We start from the raw sequence: 22,827 nt of genomic DNA on the forward strand, positions 1-22,827 counted from the left end.
TGGATTACATACACAGGGTGGACAGCAGTGTGAGCAGCCTCTTCTTACCTCAGCATCCCTGGTATCTCCAGCATTACATCAGATAGACACGGTGGAGAACAGTGTGAGCAGCCTCTCCTTACCTAAGCATCACTGGTATCTCCAGTATTACATCAGATAGACAGGGTGGAAAGCAGTGTGAGCAGCCTCTGCTAACCACTGCACTCCTGATATCTCTTGTATTAGATCAGACAGGGTGGACAGCAGTGTGAGCAGCCTCTGCTAACCACAGCACTCCTGATATCTCTTGTATTAGATCAGACAGACAGGGTGGACAGCAGTGTGAGCAGCCTCTTCTTACCAGAGCATCCGTGGTATCTCCAGTATTACATCAGATAAACAGGGTGGACAGCAGTGTGAGCAGCTGCTTCTTACCTCAGCACCCCTGTTATCTCCAGTATTACATCAGATAGACAGGGTGGACAGCAGTGTGAGCAGCCTCTTCTTACCTCAGCATCCCTGGTATCTCCAGTATTACATCAGATAGACAGGGTGGACAGCAGTGTGAGCAGCCTCTTCTTACCTAAGCATCACTGGTATCTCCAGTATTACATCAGATAGAGAGGGTGGACAGCAGTGTGAGCAGCCTCTCTTCTTACCTAAGCATCCCTGGTATCTCCAGTATTACATCAGATAGACAGGGTGGACAGCAGTGTGAGCAGCCTCTTCTTACCTCAGCATCCCTGGTATCTCCAGTATTACATCAGATAGACAGGGTGGACAGGTAACCTTAGCCTCAGTTCACACTACTCAAAGGCTAAAAATAAATGCATTTCTTAATCTTATCAAACCTGCAGACTTACTTAGTTCCTACACTGTGGATAAATATTATTTCTGATAACGTATTACCTCCCATACGATTTGCTCATCTCTATACCTAAACGCTCTTACTCCTGAAGTTGATACCAAAATTTCCACATGTAAAAAGTAATCACTCCACTTCCTACTTTGCCCTGACTGTTTTACAAAAGTACAATTTTATTCCAAAATTATTTAATTTTTGATCATGCAAAAAAAAAAAAAAAAGATTAATGAAATAACAAAACACTTTTCCACATGGAGGCAACTAAAACAATAAAATTGATCTATTCACAATTTAAACACCTTGTGAACTCCCGGGACTTACTTTACTGACCAACAAGAAGCTGTAATATTACAAGCAGTCAGCAGGGGACACTGTTGTCTCACTTTCTTCATTGTGTGATATTGCGGCAATACAAATCTCGCTTTTCTGCAGACTCACACAGCGCTCGCTGCCAATTTATTTTACCAGCACTTTAAATAATGTACTAATTACGGTATATAGAAATGCCATGAAGATATGAAAAGAAGGCAGAAAGTGAAAAACTAGGAAGAAGCAAACAAGAAATATTGGGGTTTGAAACTGCCCAACTCCAACATACGGTATATACGTACAAGTCTTGTTTTCTTATCTTTTTCTCAAATGTCAGCGCTCTCTGGGTACAAGATGAGGCTAATTCTAGGTCGTGTGCATTGTAGGAGAAGTTCGCCAGTCTGGTAAAAGCCTGCAGTTCTACAAGAGGATCTGACCAGTCACACTCCAAAGCCATCTTCATTATCTGGTTACATGAGGAGTTAAATTAAAGAGACGCATTAACCACAAATGCATATTACACACGTGACCACAATTATCTTATCTCAAATATATGTAAAGGGCTATTCCCAGCTGCAAAAATCTATCCCAATATGTAGTGGATGCAATAATAATTAGAAATGAAGTATAGTTCTCCTGATTAGCCATGTCACTTACCCCATGTGCAGGACAGTGCAGTAGCTTAGGTATCCATGGTTACAACCTCTAACAGTCAACTGTCACTTTATGAGTGGTCATAACCATGGATACCTAGGTTACTGCTCTAGACATGGGGTAAGCGACTCAGCAAATCAGAAGAACTATACTACATTTCTAATCAGAGGTATTTGCTAATATTATTATTATTACACCTACTACATAAAGGGATAAGATCCTTGAGATGGAAATACCCGTTTAAGGATTATTTCTCCAGATACAAAGTCAATACAATAGCGGAATGTGCTAGAAAAACGCTCAAAAGGCTGCAATTCAATCAGACAATGAATCTAATATATAAAGCTGAATGTGTGTGTGTGTGTATGTATGTATGTATGTATGTATGTCCGGGATTGGCATCTGAACCGTAGCAGCTACAGCCACAAAATTTTGCACAGTCACACGTCTGGACCCCGAGAGCGTCATAGGCTATGTTGTGAGGTGAAATTTTAACCCCGCGCTTTCCAATTCACCAAACAATTTTGCCCCTATCTACATAATGGGGAAAAAGTGAAAGGAAAAGTGTTGGAGGTGTCGCAGCTACAGGCACAAAATTTTGCACAGTCACACGTCTGGACCCTGAGAGCGTCAAAGCTATATTGTGAGGTGAAATTTTAACCCCGCGCTTTCCAAGTCACCAAACAATTTTGCCCCTATCTACATAATGGGGAAAAAATGAAAGGAAAAGTGTTGGAGGCAAATTAACAGCTGCCAGATGTGAACAAGGGGGACTTAAAGAATGACAGCGATGGCACCAAAGAGTATATACTGTACAGTTGCTAAGGTGGGGCCCCAACATGGGATAATCACACCACCACGGGGATATGAACACACACACAAAATGCGCCACACACTACCACGTGCTCGAACACATATACCACCCTCAGTGCACATTTCACCACACATACACCAACCTCGCCACATAAAAGTAGAAACACAAAAGTCGCCGCTCAAAACTCGCCACGCGCAAAACTCTCCACATGCAAAACTCGCCACACGTGCAAAACTCGCCACACGCAAAACTTGCACACGCAGAAAAATTGCCACACGCAGAAAAATTGCCACATGCACAAAAGTTGCAACACATGCAAAAGTTGCCTCACACAAAACTTGCACATACTCAAAAGGCACCACACATAAAACTCGCCACGCGCAAAACTCGCCATGCGCAAAACTTGCTGCACACAACTTGCTACACTAACCTGTCACATGCAACTCGACACACAAAAAGTTGCTACACGCATGTCGCCACACAAAACTCATCTCACAAAAGTCCCTACATGCATGTCGCCACACGCAACTCAACACACACAACTTGACACACGAAACTCGCCCTAAAACACACACAAGTCTGGTATCCTTCAAAAATAAAAATCTGATTAATAAGCAGACAAACTACAAGAGCAACAAATGTACCATATAGGAATCCGGCAGCTGTCAGTCACATGACCAGTCTATTATGTGTATGTGTGAGCTAATATATACTGCCAGGGGGTGGGCTTACTGTTGGCTGGGGATTTATCAGGCTGCCATTTTAGCTTACAAATACTGAGGTAAAAATACTGACCAAATAACGTGTGAACGAGGGCTAATACAGGAGGAGATGGCATACAGCTATATACTATATACAGGAGATGACACACAGGTATATACTATTTACAGGGGAGATGACACACAGGTATATACTATATACAGGAGGAGATGACACACAGATATATACTATATACAGGAGAGATGACACACAGGTATATACTATATAGAGGAGGAGATGACATACAGGTACATACTACATACAGGAGGAGATGACATACAGGTATATACTATATACAGGAGGAGATGACACACAGGTATATACTATATACAGGAGCAGATTACCTACAGGTATATAGTATATACAGGAGGAGATGACACAGGTATATGCTATGTATAGGAGGAGATGACATACAGGTATATACTATATACAGGAGATGACACACAGATATATACTATATATAGGTGAGATGACACACAGGTATATACTATATACAGGAGATTACATACAGGTATATCTAATATATAAAGCTGAATGTGTGTATGTATGTATGTGTGTATGTCCGGGATTGGCATCTGTACCGTCGCAGCTACAGCCACAAAATTTTGCACAGTCACACGTCTGGACCCCGAGAGCGTCATAGGCTATGTTGTGAGGTGAAATTTTAACCCCGCGCGTTCCAATTCACCAAACAATTTTGCTCCTATCTACATAATGGGGAAAAAGTGAAGGGAAAAGTGTTGGAGGAAAATTGACAGCTGCCAGATGTGAACAATGAGGACTTAAAGAATGAGAGCGATGGCGACAAAGAGTATATACCGTACAGTTGCTAAGGTGGGGCCCCGACATGGGATACTCACCACACACGGGGATATGAACACAAACACAAAATGCGCCACACACTACCACGTGCTTGAACACATATACCACCCTCAGCACACATTTCACCACACACACACACCAACCTCGCCACATAAAAGTCGAAACACAAAAGTCACCACTCAAAACTCGCTACATGCAAAACTCGCCATATGCAAAACTAGGCTCACGCAAAACTCGCCACACGTGCAAAACTCACCTCATGGAAAACTCACCTCATGCAAAACTTGCACACACAGAAAAATTGCCACATGTACAAAAGTTGCACCACATGCAAAAGTTGCCTCACACAAAACTTGCACATACTCAAAATGCACCACACATAAAACTCGCCACGCGCAAAACTCGCCATGCACAAATCTTGCTGCACACAACTTGCTACACTAACCTGTCACATGCAACTCAACACACAAAATGTTGCTACACGCATGTCGCCACACAAAACTCATCTCACAAAAGTCGCTACATGCATGTCGCCACACGCAACTCAACACACACAACTTGACACATAAAACTCGCCCTAAAACACACACAAGTCTGGTATTGTCCTTCAAAAATAAAAATCTGATTAATAAGCAAACTACAAGAGCAACAAATGTACCATATAGGAAATACGGCAGCTGTCAGTCACATGACCTGTCTATTATGTGTATGTGTGAGCTAATATATACTGCCAGGGGGGAGGGCTTCCTGTTGGCTGGGGATTTATCAGGCTGCCAATAGCAACCAATCACAGCTCAGCTTCTATTTTGCTACAGTTAATTAACCTGAGCTCTGATTGGTTAATATAGGCAACAAAGACATTCTCAGTATAACAAAGCTAATATATGTTGTGAAATGCTTCTATTTGCTTAGTTTTTGCCTTTTAATAATTACATTTCTATCTATTTGTTTTGTGGTTTTTGTGTGCAGAATAAATTTTTGTTAACACATTCTATTTTGCTAACAGCAGTCATTAACCCGGGCGAAGCCGGGTAGTACAGCTAGTAAATACATAAAGCGTAAATATTTCCCGACAGAGTATTGCAAAATATAGGTATTATTACAATACACTGCTATGAGGCCATGCTCCCATGTAGTGAAAATTGTGCTTTTTTTTTTTTTCAGGAATTGTCTGCACCAAAATATGCAATGGCAATCCGCATTTTAGTTGCTTTTTGTGTGTTTCCCCTTTTTTGTGTGCAGATTTGATAAAATGCTCTTTAATTAGTTTTTTCAGTGTGGAAACACTGCACTTAAAAACACATTTTTTCAGCCACCCTATTGAAATCTAGGGGAAAATTCGGAAGTGACTTTAAAGGCGCAGCGTGCACAAGTCTTCATCAAGCCATTTACTTTGCTTAAAATGTTAAATATGGTTGATTTTCAGCACCAAAAAAAATAGAAGAAAATATACACTAATTGGAAACATGGCTCTGATCAGCCAAAGTAGATTTCCCATGGATTTTAAGGAATAATCGCTGCAAAAAAAACCCAGCTTTTCAGAATCTGCTTCAATAATAGGCACAAACACCCCGTTCACAAGCATTGCTGGCAGAAGTATTGCGGGTTTTGTCTAGGGTTGGAATCTGCACCTAAATCCAACTTGTTAAATAGCCTATCTCAATAAGTAGTAGGTGAAATAATAATAATAATAATATTATCAAATACTTCCAATTAGAAATACGGTATAGTTCTTCTGATTGGCTATGTTGCTTACCCCATGTGCAGGGCATTGCAGTCGCTTAGATAATCTAAGGTTACAACCACTAACAACCAACTAACTGTCACAATATGAGTGGTCGTAACCATGGATATCTAAGCTACTGCAATGCCATGAACATGTGGTGAGCGACAGCTAATTAGAAGAACTATACCATATTTCTAATTGGAAGTATTTGGTACGACGTTCATTGTGCGGTAAAAATAATCTGGGAATTTTTTCTTTATTTTGTTCCTTTTTCTTTCTTGCTTTCTCACCTAAGCACATATAAGAGATGTCATTCATGTAGTGAATGATACAAGAAAGAGTACCAGAAATCTGGAGAAATACTTGATCCTCCTCACTCTGCCATATGTGTGACTTCACTGGCCGGGGACACTATGGCTGTATGACAATTATTGCATCGCTTTACTCTTTGAAGAATCAAATAAAAAGTTTTCTATAAATAATGACCGGGCAGCGAGATTCTTCAGATTGCGGTGAATACAGTTTTCTGACGCCCAAACATTTTCATTTTTTGATGGAACGGTGTTGTTTTATATTTTTCTCGGCGAGCTGATGATTTTATTGAAACCATTTTGAAACGCATATAATATTTTATTCACTTTTTACTGCATGGATTTGGGGAGGTGCATTTTCCGAAAAACACTAATTCGGAAGTTTTGCTTTTTTATTGTTTTTTTCCTTTATTTTTTTTTTACTATTTTTGTTATTTCTTGATTAATAGACTGTAAAAAGTGACTTGAATTTTCTTTTTAGATTTCCAAAAACCTTTTTTTTCTACTTAATTTTTTTAGTTCCCTTTTTAGGGGACTTAAAACCTTTGTAGTATTGGAGGTATATAGGGAAAATCATTGTCTACTATGAAGCATAGGCTCGGTTTCACAAGGAGTACAAAGATGGCAGCCATGGGGGGGTGGCCTTCAACAGGTTAACGTGGCAACCTATCAACCGTGTTGCGAACAATGGAGTAAGAGTAGAATTGCATTCCTAAAAAGGGTATTCCCATCTCCAAGATCCTATCCCAATATGTAGTAGGTGTAATAATATTAGCAAATACCACCCATTCAAAATGTTTTATAGTTCTTCTGATTAGCTTACCCTATGCCTAGGGTATTGCAGTAGTTTAGGTAACCATGGCTACGACCACTAAGTTAACTAACTAATTAACTGTCACTATGAGTGGTCGTACTATAGTGGTCAGCAGTAGGGTTGAGCGAAACGGATGGGACATTTTCAAAAATCGCCGACTTTCAGCAAAGTCGGGTTTCATGAAACCCGACCCGATCCCACTGTGGGATCGGCCATGCGGTCGGCGATCTTCGCGCCAAAGTCGCGTTTCATATGACGCTTTCCCGCCATTTTTTCAGCCAATGAAGGAGTGTGGGCAGTGTGAGGAGGAGGATGAGGAGAAGGTTCCCCATTGACTTGCATTGGGTTTCGTGTTTCGGTCGATCCCCGACTTTGCGCGATAATCGGCCGATTTCACTCCACTCGACTTATGACAAAGTCGGGTTTCGCGAAACCCGACTCGATCCTAAAAAAGTAAAAGTCGCTCAACCCTAATCAGAAGAATCTGCCTATAGTACAACCATACGGACAACTCCAGCAAGTACTCAACTTTTTGCCAATCATTTTCTGGTTTCTAAAAAGGGAGTGCAAAGGACAAGCGGGAATACATTTCATTTATTAAGATCTTAAAATCCAGCACTGTGGAGTGAGAATCGGAGACCTGTGATCAGAGTCAGACTTAAAGGGGTTTTCCCATATCCAAGATCCTAAATGTAGTAGGTGACATAATAATAATATCAGACAATGACATTTAAAGATCGTATTTCCAAGATCCTATCCCAATATGTGGTAGGTGTAATAATAATAATATTACTAAATACCTTCAATTAAAAATGTAGTACAGTTCTTCTGACTAGATATGTCACCTACCCCCTGTGCAGGGCATTGCGGTAGCTTAGGTACCCATGGTCACTCATATAGTGAAAGTTAGTTGTTAAGTGATTGTAACCTAAGCTACTGCAATGCCCTGCACATGGGGTAAGTAAGTGACATAGCAAATGAGTAGAACTACACTACATTTCTAATTGGAGGTATTTGCTAATATTATTATTTGTCATGATCCAGACCGGGTTTTGAGTCCTGTCTTTACCGTTTTCCAGTCTGGTCATGCCAGGGGTTAACTTTCTCAGCCTCAGTCTTGTCTCAGGTTTGCTTTTTATCCCCGCTGTGTCCTGCAGATCATGTCAGTGATAGTTTTTGCCTAGTGCTTCTGTAGCTGACTCTGATTGGTGCTGCTGCGTTTGCTGTATCTATTTTCCCCTGTTCCCGTCTTGACTCAGTGTTTCCCTTTAGTGTGCAGACTCCCTGGTTTTGACTTGGCTTGTATCCTGACCCGTTTCTGTCCTTTGTCTTTTGGCTTATCCGCTCTTGACCGTTATGGACCCCCTGGCTTGTCTCTGGCCACAAGTTTGTTTATTCCTTTGGCACTGCACTACAGTCTAGGATTTGATCCGCCTTGTTTGACTATTCTGCTGCCACCTGTGGTAGCCTCACTGCTGCACTGCAGGTCAGCCCTGCTTAGGTACAGACCTGCTTCCTGTCTACTGCCATCTAGTGAAGCCTGCACCTATCTGCATTGCAGGAGCATGACAATATTATTATTATTACAGCTACTACGTATTGGGATAGGATCCTGGAAATAGGATCTTTAAATGATGCAAATCGGATATAGCCTCCTGAGCCCACTCCTCAGAACAGGAACCCTACTTGTGACTTAGGTGTTGTACAAACATCATACCTTTCGGGAAGGGGGTAATATTATATGTGGTTGTAAAAAAGCACCCAAAAATGCAACGGCATCGATCGGTTCCCCTTCTGCTCCAATATATTCTGATACACAGTGAGATGCGCAGTGTAATTTCTCCTCTACGACGTACCTGTGAGAGGCTTGGCACGGTGAAGTCCATCAGTCCCAACCCATTGCAGGAGTGCATCTCTAGAGCTACAATCACTTTGGTCATTGGGTTTTGTCCTTCATTGTTTTCCTGAAAAATACATAAAACTGGATGAACGTGCACAAGTTATTGTCAGTATTACATAATACAATAGGTCCTAGGGTTTACTGATTTACTCCCCATAGTCCTCAAAAATAAATAAAGAATATAGGTCAATTTCATCGATCGTCATCATTTTAAAGTGATTTTATCAGTTTTGAGAAAAACACAGAAAGTGAAAGTAGATGAAATTATAAGACTTTTCTCAAATATAATTCATTAGTAAATCAGATGATTTCCCGCAGTATTACAGATCAGTAGGTTTTACTTTCACTTTACCGGGTTGAACGTAGAATTTGGCGAGATTCTCTTCAATGGGAGATACCAACTGCGGGGGTGGAACTAATTCTAAATGGTAAATACAGCCTGCTCATCTTTACAGGATTTAGGGGGATCTTTTCAATTGGCCAATTGTGTCATTGTATCAAGTGACTAATCTGTGCAATCCAATAAGAGAATCGATTAACCTATTTTCCACATGAATTTCACAAAAACAGTGAATTATTTCACTAATGCACCCCAATGGGCAGATAATCAGGTAATCAGGTGAAAGTTTAGCTCACTATCAGCCATCAGGAACCTTAACTTTGTGCTGAATTGTAAAACACAGGGATTCAGGACTCATTGCTTCCAATATCATACGGCAGCGCAGATCTCCCCTGTGTTTACATAATATAAGCTCCCAGACTCCCCCCTCAAAGTAGTATGTTCCAGCTGTGGAGCAGGACACACCTGTCAACATAGTGAGCCAGTCTAGATGCCAACTTCATAAGACCCCAGTCTCCCTCTTTTATCACAAGTAAAAATGCCTTTTTTTGTTTTTGTTTTTTTTTATTTAACCCCTTCATAATCTGGGCCATTTTCCATTTTTTCCTATAATGTACTGAGAAAAAAATTGAAGTGCAGTGAAATTGCAAAAAAAGTGTTTTTTTTATTTACCATGTTCACAATGTGGTAAACGTGACCCAGAAATATTATTCTCCAGGTCAGTACGAGTGCGCAGATACCAAACACGTATAGTTTATTTTTTACTTAGGAGATGAAAAAAATTTTGAAAATTAGTATGAGAAAAAGTTTTTGCATTTGTTGCCATTTTCCGAGACCTGTAATGCTCTAGTTTTTTTTCATCTGGGGCTGGGTGAGGGCTTATTTGAGCTGACATTTTATTGATACCATTTTGGGGTAGATAAGACGTTTTGATCGCATCTTATTGCAATGTTGTGGTGGTCTCCGGGTGAGCAAACTACGGCAAGCTTGTTAGACCACGCCAGGACACACAACATGGCGCGAGCTCTCAATTTTAGATAATTTTGCACTCCAAAAGTCAACTGGTGCTCCTTCCCTTCTGAGCCCAGTCGTACGCCCAAACAGTAGATTTCCCCAACACGTACTCAGGACAAATAGCACAGCAAATTTTGGGGTCCATATTCTCCTTTTACCCTTATGAAAATGAAAAATTTGGGGCTAAAGCAACATTTTATTTTTGTGGGAAAAATTAGATTTTTTATTTTCATGGCTCAATGTTATATAATTCTGTGAAGCATCTGGTGGATCAAGGTGCTCACCACACCTCTCGATAAGTTTCTTGAGTGGTGTATTTTCCAAAATGGGGTCATTTGTGGTGGGGTTGAAGGGTGCTCCTTTCCTTCAGAGTGCTGCTATGCGCCCAAACAGTAATTTCCCACACATATGGGGTATCAGTGTACTCAGGAAAAACTGCACAACAAATTCTATCTCCTGTTACCCTTGTGAAAATGCAAAATTTGGGGCTAAAGCAATATAATTGTGGGAACTAGTAGAATGTCCATTTTTTTCCTCCAGTCCGAGGTAAAACACCACTGACGAATATGATTTTCTTGTAGTCACACCTCATCTTCCGTCCCGAGTTTGGCTCCGATTTGCTGCTGGAGCAGCTGTTTTGCCTTCACCCATGTAGAAAGGAGCTGCTGTCTGGTGGCGATGGGTACTACCTCTGGCAGGGAACGCCCATCGGTCAGATCTAAGGCGTAGTCACAGACCTAAAAGATTAACGAACAGAACAGCAGATAACAGACATGCAGCTGCACCTTAGGCCAGATTTTGAGATGGTTGCAGTTTATGCCCAATTGACCTTCCATATTGCACCAATTTCTGGAACTACTGTAGTGTCCTTGAACTTTACTTAAAGGGGTATTCCCATCTCTAATAAGTAGCAGGTGTAATAAAAATAATAATATTAGCACATATCTCCAATTCGAATTGTTGCATAGTTCTCCTGATTCGCTTTGTTGGTTACCCCATGTTCAGGGCATTGCAGTAGCTTTGGTAGCCACTGCCACGACCACTCATATAGTGACAGTTAGTTAGCTAGCTGTTAGTGGTCGTAACCATGGATACCTAAGCTACTGCAATACCCTTCACATTGGGTAAGTGACATAGCGAATCAGAAGAACTATACTACATTTCTGATTGCAGGTATTTGCTAATATTATTATTATTACACCAATTATATATTGGGATAGGATCATGGAGATGATGGGAATACCCCTTTAAGTCATTATTAGTTTAGGCTATTAAAATTCCGTTTTATTAGGAGCCCAATCAAGCCGGGTATTGTAGCCTTAATACAGAAGGTAAAATGGATGAAAGTGACTTAAGAGAAGAAAAGTTTCTATAGATACTGCTGTGATGTAGATGTATAAACTCAGCGGCAATGACAAATGATGATGTTACAGCCGGGATCCGGCGATGACAATTGGAACAATTGGAGGTTTCATTTAAATGTCCTCCGGAATTTTTTGAGATAAAGGAACTAATTAAATTTCACGATTCCGAAATCTCCTGAGAATCAAAGCACAATATGCTCGGCAGTCCGAAGCCTTACGGTAACCTGCAGGCTGAAGTGTTCTGTCACTGTCACTCCTGCCTGGCTTCAAATAAGCATCTGTTTAAGGATCTATGGGAAGCAGAGGCCAAGGCAATTATCTACAAAGTTACCCTTCCATAGTGGAGAAGGCCAGCAGCTCCGTCCGATTTACAAAGAGACAAAGTGTTAATGTAGAAAGCCGCCTTCATTTCTCCGTAGATATCCCTGCACAGTGAATGCGTACCTCCAGGGCGAGTCTCACGTCAGGAAGGCCACTTGGATCAATTGAAAGAACAGGTGCTACGTTAGATTTCTCAGGTCCCTTCCCTGCAGCCTTCCTGCCTTTCTCTGGACGCAGGCTTGTATCGGGTCTTTTATTATCGTCTGACACAGGGATCCAGCGAAGAATTAAGCCTTTGGCTACGGCATTGGACAGCACAACCAACAGCGCCGGGTTCCTGAATGGCACGTGCAAGAGAAAATGGGGCTTAGTGCTGGGCAGAAAAGGAAATGTACAAAACGGCACAATTGGGGGCTATTTGTGGACCTGACATTTACACTATTTTCCACTGAGGATTTCATTGTGTTACCTGCATGCTGTATTAAAGGTTTCATCTGGCTAAGGCCCCTTTCACACATCAGTTTTTAGCCGCAATCCGTTGAATTTTGAAAAAATGGATCCAGAGACTGATGCCGCCGGATCCGTTTTTTTCTCATAGACTTGTATTAGCAACGGATTGCGATGGATGGCCTCATGTTTCATCCGTCGTTCGCCGGATCTGTAGAAAATTGTTTGTCCGCCAGCCGGAGACAACGGACAAAGTAACGGTTCTTGTCTCAGTCAAAAAAAACGGATAGCGACGGATCCATCACCGTCCATCGTTTGCTAGAATGGAAGCCTATGGCACCGGATCCGTCAAATGACGGAATCCGGCGACAGATTTTTTTAACTGAGCATGCTCCGATCCAATTAGCCAGATCCGCTAATCCGATCTGTTGAAAAAACGAATCCATCGCATCAGTTTTTCACATTCTGCGACGGATCTGTCGATCCAACGGATAGTGACTGATGGCAAAAAACGGATGTGTGAAAGGGGCCTAAGGGTCCATTGTACCCTGCACAATTCACACCGGTAAACTGCTGGCTCTTAACAGTTGCCGGTCGACTGCCATTTAATAAACTGTATACACAAAGCAACATGGCACCAGAATCGCAGACGATCTGTAATACATCATGCACGTACACTGCATGTGTTTTCAGCAGCACAGATCTAGTTTAAACTAAACAATACGCTGCCGTTAACGATGATCTTTTGTTCTGCCGAGAACGATGATCTTTTGCGCTGCCGAGAATGATGATCTTTTGTGCTGCCGAAAACGATGATCTTTTGTGCTGCCGAAAACAATGAGCTTTTGTGCTTCCGAGAACGATGATCTTTGGTGCAACCCAAAAGATGATTTCACCCAATGAAAGAAAATTTTGCTTGTTCACCGGGTGATCATCAGCCAGTTTAGACTGCTTGATAATTGGGAAACGGGCGTTGTTAGGAAAGCTCATTCGTGACATTTGTGCATCTTAAGGGGCACAACGAGAGTATAAATCGGACGTGTGTTGAACAACTTTTGATAGGACAGCGCACTGAACCCAGTTATTCAATAGGGCCTTTGTCCAGATGAACGATTTTTCTCTGGGTCCCGCTGTCCGCGAGAAAACAAATCATAGCACTATTTCCTTGCGTAAATCGGATGGGAATCAACCATTCAAATCTATGAATGCGTAAAAAAATGTTTATTTAACCCCATATGGAACATCTGAGTTGAATCCCATCTTTATGGATTCATTTCTTTTATATACCTAAATCGTATTTAATAATGTACATTGTTTAATATAGATATCGGAAAACAGATTGAACACGGATGTCACATGGACAAAAAAAATGGACACGGATGAAAATCGGATAATAATCAAACGAAAAATCTAATTTCTGTAACCCACCTCTATCGGGGCATAGTGGGCATGCTTTGTGGGGAAAGCTGAATGGATGAGTGAATTAGGTACAGTAACATTTACTGAATGAATGAATTCCCCCTCACATACATTCATGGCATAGGTACATCTTTTTTGATTTGTGCTAGGAAAGGTGGCTGCAAACTCATGTGAATATGCCATAAATTAAAGCGTTTTTTAATATCAGAGGTAAAAAAAACCCCGTCACCATTGCAGCCAGTAATAGGTTTGTGACTGTAACATGCACGTACAACCGGAGCAGGAAGAACAGAGTGAGTCTCGGTACATTCTGTTTGGACCATTCAAAGACATGACCACTGCAGCCAACTACTGCCTGCAGCGGTCACTTTCCCGTTTGTGGCAGTAAAAGGAAACACTAAGACCGAAGTGAACCCGGAAGCATTATAAAAAGGAGAAGAGAGGAATCAGTAAGGTTGGAATTATTATTTTTTTCCTTTTTCAGGAGCCATTTTTTTAGACTGATGATTTTTAATAGTAGTTTCCAGCACCTACATGAGAGCACGAGAACTTACCCACAATGCCCGGTTTTCTTAAGTGCTACAAGCAGTTGCTTTAGCGCCTCCACGATCAGTGTTAGCCTTCCAGATGCGAGGATATGCTTGTTGTGGTTCAGGACGTAGACGGCGGCATTGTGCGTTATCCAGGCCTCCTGCAGCTCCGCACCCAAGTCTGCGGCCCGCAGGAAGTTCTCTGTAGCGTATGCCGAGAGCTGAAATATCCAGTCCCTATCCGGAAAGAAAGAGGATTGTATGCATGAAAAGTGAGGGGGTTCCAAGCAGAAGCCACCACAAAAATGGATAGATCACTTCTTTTACTCGCTGTGGAAGCGGTTAAAAAAAATAAATAAAAAAGACTGAACATATGAACAGCAAGTCGTTTTATGTTGCTATGCATATGTTTATTCTTATTGGCATTTTTTGGGGTGTTTTTTAAGGCAGAATATGCACCACCTGTTTAAAGGGAACCTGTCACCTCAAATTTGCGGGATATTTAAATGAGTTTTTACCGGTCCGATGGGCGGCGTTTCCTCTTCATTGCTTCACCCCGTTCGTCCCTGTTGTCCGCAATATGTTAGTGAATTAGAATATGCGTGCGCCATAGTTGGCACGTGCGCAATGCAATCTTTGGTGGCGCACGCGCAGTATGCTTTGCCCATCTGCGGGCAAAGCCGAAAAGCATTACTGCGCATGCGCCCGTGCTCTATGTCTCGCAACACAGCGAAATACTTCCAGGACATAGAGCGCGGGCGCATGCGTAGTAATGTTTTTCGGCCTTGCCCGCAGTTGGGCAAAGCATACTGCGCGTGCGCCACCGAAGATTGCATTGCGCACGCGCCAACTGTGGCGCACACATACTCTAATTCACTAACATATTGCGGACAACAGGGACGGATGGGGTGGAAAAAAAAGATGAAACGCCACCCATCGGACGGGTAAAAACTCATTTAAATATCCCACCAATTTGAGGTGACAGGTTCCCGTTAAGCCACTATTTTTTTAATTGATGGTCTATGATTAGCATAAGCTATCAATATCTGATCGGTGGGGGTGCGACAATAGGCCCCCCCACCGACCAACTGTTACCAGCGGTCCGGTGCCGGACAACAGCAGCTCCACCATTTCAGTAATGGCCGAGGTCGGTACTGCAGATTCACCGTTTCTTCATTTCAGTAGATCTGATCTCAACCATTATAGTTTTCGTAGAACTGCTGTGTTCCGTCAGAATCCGAGAACTTCTGGTTGTCGACGGTAACAGATAATCGGTGGGGGAGCATGGTATCGATCTGCCACCGATCAAATACTGATAGCCAATCCCTTGGATAAAAAAGTAGTGGCCAAACCCGTTAAACCTGGAGGTGCATTTGTAGCGCTATTCTCTGTGACATAACTGCACCCTCCGTAAGTCCCATTCTCCTGCTATACTTGTGTCTACGGAATGTGAAAAGTAAAAACTTCTGGAGGAGTTTGTGTCCAATTCACGTCGGATCGGGCCTCACGTTGGATTGTAACTCGTTAATTTCTTTCTTCTTCATTGATTATGACAGCATCCCTGCAGTACATGTAAGAGCAATGAACCGGAACCTACCGGGAACCGGAGACGCAGAACTGCGAGCAGCTCCAGGCCGCGGATTCACAGACAGGAATCAACAATGTCATATCACATGCATCAACTCCCCACCGTAAACCCTGCCTGCGCCACAGCCAACTGCGCTACCAAAGAGTAAGAGTTGTAGTCTCGGCACGATACACTTTACATCTAGGACGACATTAAATTAATTCTCCCCAACAGCAAAAAGGAAAAAAAAACTGTAAGAAAAAAGGGTAATTTATAATAATTACACAGAAAAAGTCAAAACCGTTATGTAGTATTATAAGACGGAGCTCGGCCTGAAGAATCACTCGTTATAAGGCAGAGAAATATGCATTAGGTAACTTCTACGTACTAACGGTGCCCGACTCTGGGGACTATTGGGGGGCACAGATGCCCTTCTTCTGGTTCCATTCAGTCGCAGCACTGCAGGATCTGGCCACAATAGCCCTCCTTTCCTGCATGGCTGGGATCTCCGGGCTGTCAGGGCAATCAGCGCCGGCCGCTGTCGACAGGACAGGCGGAATCTGCCTGCTAAGCTTTGCCGGTAGATTAAGCTGCTGACCTTTACCTAGACCCTGTTCCTCTGCACTTGACTCTTGTTATGACTCTGATCTTGGCCTTGTCCCTGGATATTGCTCTCACCCTGCCCTTTGGGTTGGCTCACCTGGTACCTGTTCTACTCCTGGTTCTCACCTCTGGTGGTCTACTATGGTCTTGTCTAGTCCTCTGGCCGGTCCCATCATGACCATTCCTACTTCTGTCAGTGTTTGTGACTATGCTACTGTGTTACATCTTGTCTTATCTCCTGGTGATGACTCTTGACTACATTTGTGACTATGCTACTGCTCAATATCTTGTCTGTTCTCTTGGTAATAACATTTGGGTCCATTCTTGACTATGCTACTACTCCACATCTTGTCTGCTCTAACGTTTCAGAGAAAACAAAGTTTGAGGAACCAGCTGGGGACCATACATACAGACGAGATTTGCCGACGGTCAACCCAACTGGCTTTATCCAACGCTGCTCCAGGTGATTGACTGCTCTCTTTCATAGCAACAGAAATGTCAATCAACTGGAGTGGTGCTGCAGGTGGGTTCTCTGCCGGACAAGTCTTGCTTCTAACTGTGGTTCTTGGCTGGTTCTTCAAACTACTTTTCCTTTTTTTTCCAAAACACCAGAGCATTTAGAGAAAAATATACCGTACTTGGCTGCAATCGTGGAGCCAGGCTTTGATTCATGCTGCCTCTGGTTTGGGGTTTTCCATTAGCAACCCTTTAAAGGTACAAAACATGTGCAGAATTGAGGGATGAGGGCTGGCTCAAAGCTGGCCGATTCTAAACAATATCCCACAGAAATCAACATGACAATAGACTATCGGTCATAATACATTATATGCTATCTGAGAGCAGCGTTATGTAGGGGCTGAGACTCTGATTCCAGCGATGTGTCACTTACTGGGCTGTGTGTTGCTGTTTCAATAAAATCAGTGTTTTATCAGCAGGAGATTATCACTACAGGACTAGTTGTGTTGTGCCTCCTGCTCTGTGTAACCCCGCCCCGATCACTGATTGACAACTCTCTGCCCAACCACAGTGTACACAGAAAGCTGCCAATCAGTGCTCTGGGCAGGGTTATACACAGCTCAGCATTCAGAGCTCTGCTAGATCTGCAGCACAGTAAACAGGGATTGTATGAAAATGACACCATGCACACCAGAAAGTGACATCCCTGGAATCAGTGTCTCAGCCCCTACATCATGCAGCAGAAATGTGTTGAAAGATTCGTTTTGAAGCAAACTGCGCTGCCAAATTTATTAGTGGTTTGTAGGTTCAAGATTGCAAAAAAAAAAACGCCTATTAATCGAATTCCAATTTTGGAAAGTTATAATTTACGGAGGCTTGGATGAAACTAATGTAATAATTTGTACTATAAATAGCCATACAGGGGCACCGACAACTTTCTTGCCATCCCTCCCACTGTGCCTGTCCTTTCTTGTATTAAAGCCTTACAATAAATTTACCCGACGTAAACTTTTCCCTATGAGGTGTAAATACAGGGATTTTGCAGGAACCCTTCACTTTGGGGTAATCTCCACTGATCATGTTGAGTGTTCTGGGAGTTCCTCATTGAAGTGATTGCACATATTCTGTCAGCTCCTTTTTGTAATCTTTGCGCTTACTCAACACTGCATTTTGCTCATCATCGAGGAGAACACTTCACTGCACCCTGCAGCTCCAGCCGTGACGCTTTACATGATTGTTATATCTACTTGTTCCAGGTTACCGCTTCAATTGCGACATTACGGAAAAATCTGAACTGGAGGAGATGACGCGACGTTCTCCCACACATGTAATCACAATTCTATCGGATCATCATCTGAATACTCGGAACGCGGTTTAACCCTTCACTGCAAGTGATGAGAACAGATTATAATCCCACGATCCCAGTGACTGAGATCTTGAAGATCTGCATCTTATTCACTTCCATAATGCAGAAACAAGACCATTAGTCACAATCTGACAATCACAGCAGTCAGAGAGCCGCAGGTAGATACTGACCATTGATCTCTGCGTAGGAGAGTGACTACATAGATGCTTATTTGCAATTTTCACTTATCTCAAGAATTAGAATTTTGGTCCTCATTCTTGACCATTCATGCAGATCATGAAGAAGCCACATGGAAACGATTACTCGGCTTTATTGTGTTCGTCTTTAAATGATTTTTATGTCAATGAAACCTTGTAAGTGCAGACTCTTCTTCATAGAAATACAGACCGGGCATGGGATGATAGGAGGTATGACTTCCACCAAGACCGGGCATGGGATGATAGGAGGTATGACTTCCACCAAGACCAGGCATGGGATGATAGGAGGTATGACTTCCACCAAGACCGGGCATGGGATGATAGGAGGTATGACTTCTACCAACACCGGGCATGGGATAATAGGAGGTATGACTTCCACCAAGACCAGGCATGGGATAATAGGAGGTATGACTTCCACCAAGACCAGGCATGGGATGATAGGAGATATGACTTCCACTAAGACCGGGCATGGGATAATAGAAGGTATGACTTCTACCAAGATCGGGCATGGGATGATAGGAGGTATGACTTCCACCAAGACCAGGCATGGGATGATAGGAGGTATGACTTCCACCAAGACCGGGCATGGGATGATAGGAGGTATGACTTCTACCAACACCGGGCATGGGATAATAGGAGGTATGACTTCCACCAAGACCAGGCATGGGATAATAGGAGGTATGACTTCCACCAAGACCAGGCATGGGATGATAGGAGATATGACTTCCACTAAGACCGGGCATGGGATAATAGAAGGTATAACTTCTACCAAGATCGGGCATGGGATGATAGGAGGTATGACTTCCACCAAGACCGGGTATGGGATGATAGGAGGTATGACTTCCACCAAGACTGGGTATGGGATGATAGGAGGTATGACTTCCACAAAGACCGGGCATGGGATGATAGGAGGTATGACTTCCACCAAGACCGGGCATGGGATGATAAGAGGTATGACTCCCACCAAGACCGGGCATGGGATGATAGGTGTTATGACTTCCACCAATCAGACATTTATAGCAGACTAGTGTTATTTGCGGCGGCTTATTCTCTGAAAATGAAAAACTCTAACGTACTACTGAATCTTTAGCAACACAGACATCGAAGATGATCGACAGACCGATTTGTGGGTCCTTCCTGTTGAACATGATGGAATTTGTCCTGGGGGCATCCAACAAAGCCTAATGTAATGAGAGCGGTATACTACTCCTGATAAGAGGAGTTCAGAATAAAGCGATGCTCACACATGTATGTGAAATGTCCCAATGCTATCACATATCTTATCGGACAGCTCTAGGACTCATAGATTACAATGGATCTATTTGCACATCGGTTAAAATCACGGATCTGACAGGGAGATCCATGTGACTCAGAGCAGGTCCTATACTGATCCGATTTTGTGGATCAAAACCAGCCATTAAAAAGGTTGTTCACTACTTTAACATTGATGACCTATCCTTAAGATACGCCATGAATGTCTGATCAGTTGGGGTCTGACACCCGGCACCCCTGCTGATCAGCTGTTCTTGGTGTCGGCGGCGCCAGACGCCAGTCGGAAATGCTCAATTGTGGAAATGCTCCGTCTTCTGATAGTGGCCGCAGCAGGGTAGTGCACATCTGCCTCCTGATGATTTGAATAGGAGGCGGATGTGCAGTACCGGCCGCGGCCACTATCACAAGATGGAGCAGTTCCACAACTGAGGTGCTCTGGCAGGCGGGGGTGCCGGGTGTCGTACCCCGACTGATCGGACATTGATGACGCATTGGACAATGATTTGCTTTAATGTTGCATCTACAGCTCACAAATCCGTTGCTTAGTTATACATTTGAATAATAACAAATCTGACCTTCCGGGGGTCTTTCTTTGAAGGCTTGGATTTAAGCACACCTCTTCAGTGTAAAATAAAAAAAAAACTGAACAGATAAAAAAAAAGGAAGCAACTAGGATGACAGCTGAGAAAAAAAAAAATCATCCATTTCTCTGAGATAGTAACACATGGATATGTGAATGCGGCCTTGAGAATATATTCACACACTTTGGTCACGGCAGATCTCCCGGGGTGGAAACACCGATCCAGGGGGAATGTAGTATTATATGGCACCCATTAAATTAACCTCACATCAGTTAGTAAATAGCTGTGCTGAGTCAACCCGAGTAAGATCCCTTTACACACTTTTACATTAGTTCTCCAGCTTGGAGAATAGGAAGAGTCCAGAGTGGGCAAGACAAGTCTGTGTACTCTTGTGTGACACATCCGAAATCATCCCACCAAGGATCAACTTCTATTACATCCATGTTCTCTAATAAAGAAAATGGGAAAAATTCTTCAGAATTTGAGGAATGAAAACCTCATTTAAAATGAAGGCATGAGGCTTATAATGATACAGTGGCTTGAAAAGTATTCAGCCCTTTACCTATTTTGTTCCATTACAATCTGTGTTTAAATATTTCAGTAATACAATTTGTGTGTGATGTATCCGCACTAAATAGTCTAAGTTGGTGAAGTGTGGTGAAGTGAAGTGCAAAAAGTATAGGCAAAACTTAAATTTCTGGCATCAAATAAGTAAAAATTGGCATGTGCATATGTATTCATCCCTTTGGCTATGAACACCTTAAAAATTTGTGGTGCAAGCAATCACCTTGATAAGTCACATGCTTAATGACAGGACGTCCCCTATGTGCGATCTAAGAGTCACATGTCTGTCAGTATATACACTTTACCTTTTCTGAAAGCCAGATACTCCATAGAGGTGGTCTTTATGGAAGAGTGGGCAGAAAAAAAAGCCTTTACTTACACACAAAAATTGTAATGCTTGTTTTAAGTTTGCCAAAAGACATGTTGGAGACTCCTCTTGTATGGAGGAAGGTGCTGTAGTCAGATGAGACCAAAATTGAACTTTTTGGCCACCAAGGTAAACGCTATGTTTGATGCCAATCCAACATAGCTCATCACCCTAAGAACACCATTCCCACAGTGAAACATGGTGGTGGCAGCATCATGCTGTGGGTAAGATTTTTGACATCAGGGACAGGGAAAATGGTCCGAGTTCAGGGGAAGATGGATGGTGAGAAATACAGGGATATTCTTGAGCAGAATCTGTTTCAGTCCATCAGTGATTTGAGACTGGAATGGAGGTTCACCTTCCAAATGTTCACAGTTGTTTTTTACATGAGCTGACAAAAACCCTCAAAATAAACAGTGAAATGCCAGGTTGTGAGTTGGCAAAACACAAAAAATGCCAAGGGAGTGAATACTTTTGCAAGCCACTGTTTATATACAGTATGTATACCCTATATATACACAAGTAATATTTTAAATCTGTGTACCTATACAGGATCCAGTCTGGATCTTCATCCAGGTTTATGGGAATGTAAGATGAAGGACGCATACTTGTATCTTCGGGTGGGACTGGACTATCATTTAATTTGCATCTTTCAGACTTCAAAAAGTGTATTGTCGCCTGTAGGAAAAAGTTAAAGATTTAGCACACTGTATGAATCGTATGTTCACAGTCAATATCACTTGATAACGGTCTTTGCAAAAAACCTCATTGATCTTATAATTGAACAAACGCTTTCCCGCGACACATTTTTACTTTTCTCACAAATCCAGTGTTTGCGCCTCTTTTACTAGTGGTGTTGCAGCCGAGAGGTGTCTTATACCACCTGCTAAATTCATAAGATGGGGGCTGTTGTGGATCAAAAACCAAAAGTGATATTACAGTGCTGCTCTGGCCAAGGAGTAGCATTTGTGGCCAGGTGCGAGGAGGCACACACCACTGAAGATGCGACGTGGTGAGACGCCTCTTTACGAGTTTGGCGCTTTGTACTCTTCGTTAAGATTGTCATGCCCAATATCAGTCTTAGGCCTCTTTCACACTTCAGTCTTTCGGCGTCAGTCAAAAACCGCCATTTTCGTAAAATGGCGGATCCGTTTTTTTTTGGGGGCGGATCCGCTATTTTTCCATTGACTTGCATTAGAGACGGATTGTGGCGGATGGTCGTCCGTTCCATCCGCCTTGCGACGGATCCGTCGATATTTGGCGGACGTTGTCTAGACATTGACGGACTTTGTAACGTTTTTTGTCGCCGGCAAAAAGGCGGAACGCGGCGGATCCGTCGCGTCCGCCTTTTTTTTTAATGGGTGCCTATGGGCGACGGATCCGTCGCGATCCGTTTTTTGGCGGATCCGTCGCCTCAATCCGCTTTTTTTGATTGAGCATGCTCCAAAAAGTTGCAACTTTGCCCA

The 22,827-nt window shown here is 42.6% G+C and overlaps 1 protein-coding gene across 3 annotated transcripts in view; it reads right to left on the reverse strand.

The window, feature by feature from the left end:
• The window catches only part of CFAP46 (cilia and flagella associated protein 46), a 254,459-nt gene that overhangs the window by 139,874 nt on the left and 91,758 nt on the right, over positions 1–22,827 (reverse strand). For all 3 annotated transcript variants that reach the window (XR_013214466.1, XM_077258533.1, XM_077258532.1), the window contains exons 18-23: positions 21,906–22,039; positions 14,413–14,625; positions 12,116–12,329; positions 10,895–11,044; positions 8,910–9,017; positions 1,456–1,619 (exon numbers count right to left, since the gene is read on the reverse strand). Coding sequence is in view for 2 of the 3 variants with exons in the window: in XM_077258533.1 (XP_077114648.1) it covers positions 1,456–1,619; positions 8,910–9,017; positions 10,895–11,044; positions 12,116–12,329; positions 14,413–14,625; positions 21,906–22,039 (983 nt within the window). In the remaining variant the exon portion in view is untranslated. The remainder of the gene's footprint in view (positions 1–1,455; positions 1,620–8,909; positions 9,018–10,894; positions 11,045–12,115; positions 12,330–14,412; positions 14,626–21,905; positions 22,040–22,827) is intronic.

Source organism: Ranitomeya variabilis, chromosome 4, assembly GCF_051348905.1.
Source record: "Ranitomeya variabilis isolate aRanVar5 chromosome 4, aRanVar5.hap1, whole genome shotgun sequence".
NCBI lineage: Eukaryota > Metazoa > Chordata > Amphibia > Anura > Dendrobatidae > Ranitomeya > Ranitomeya variabilis.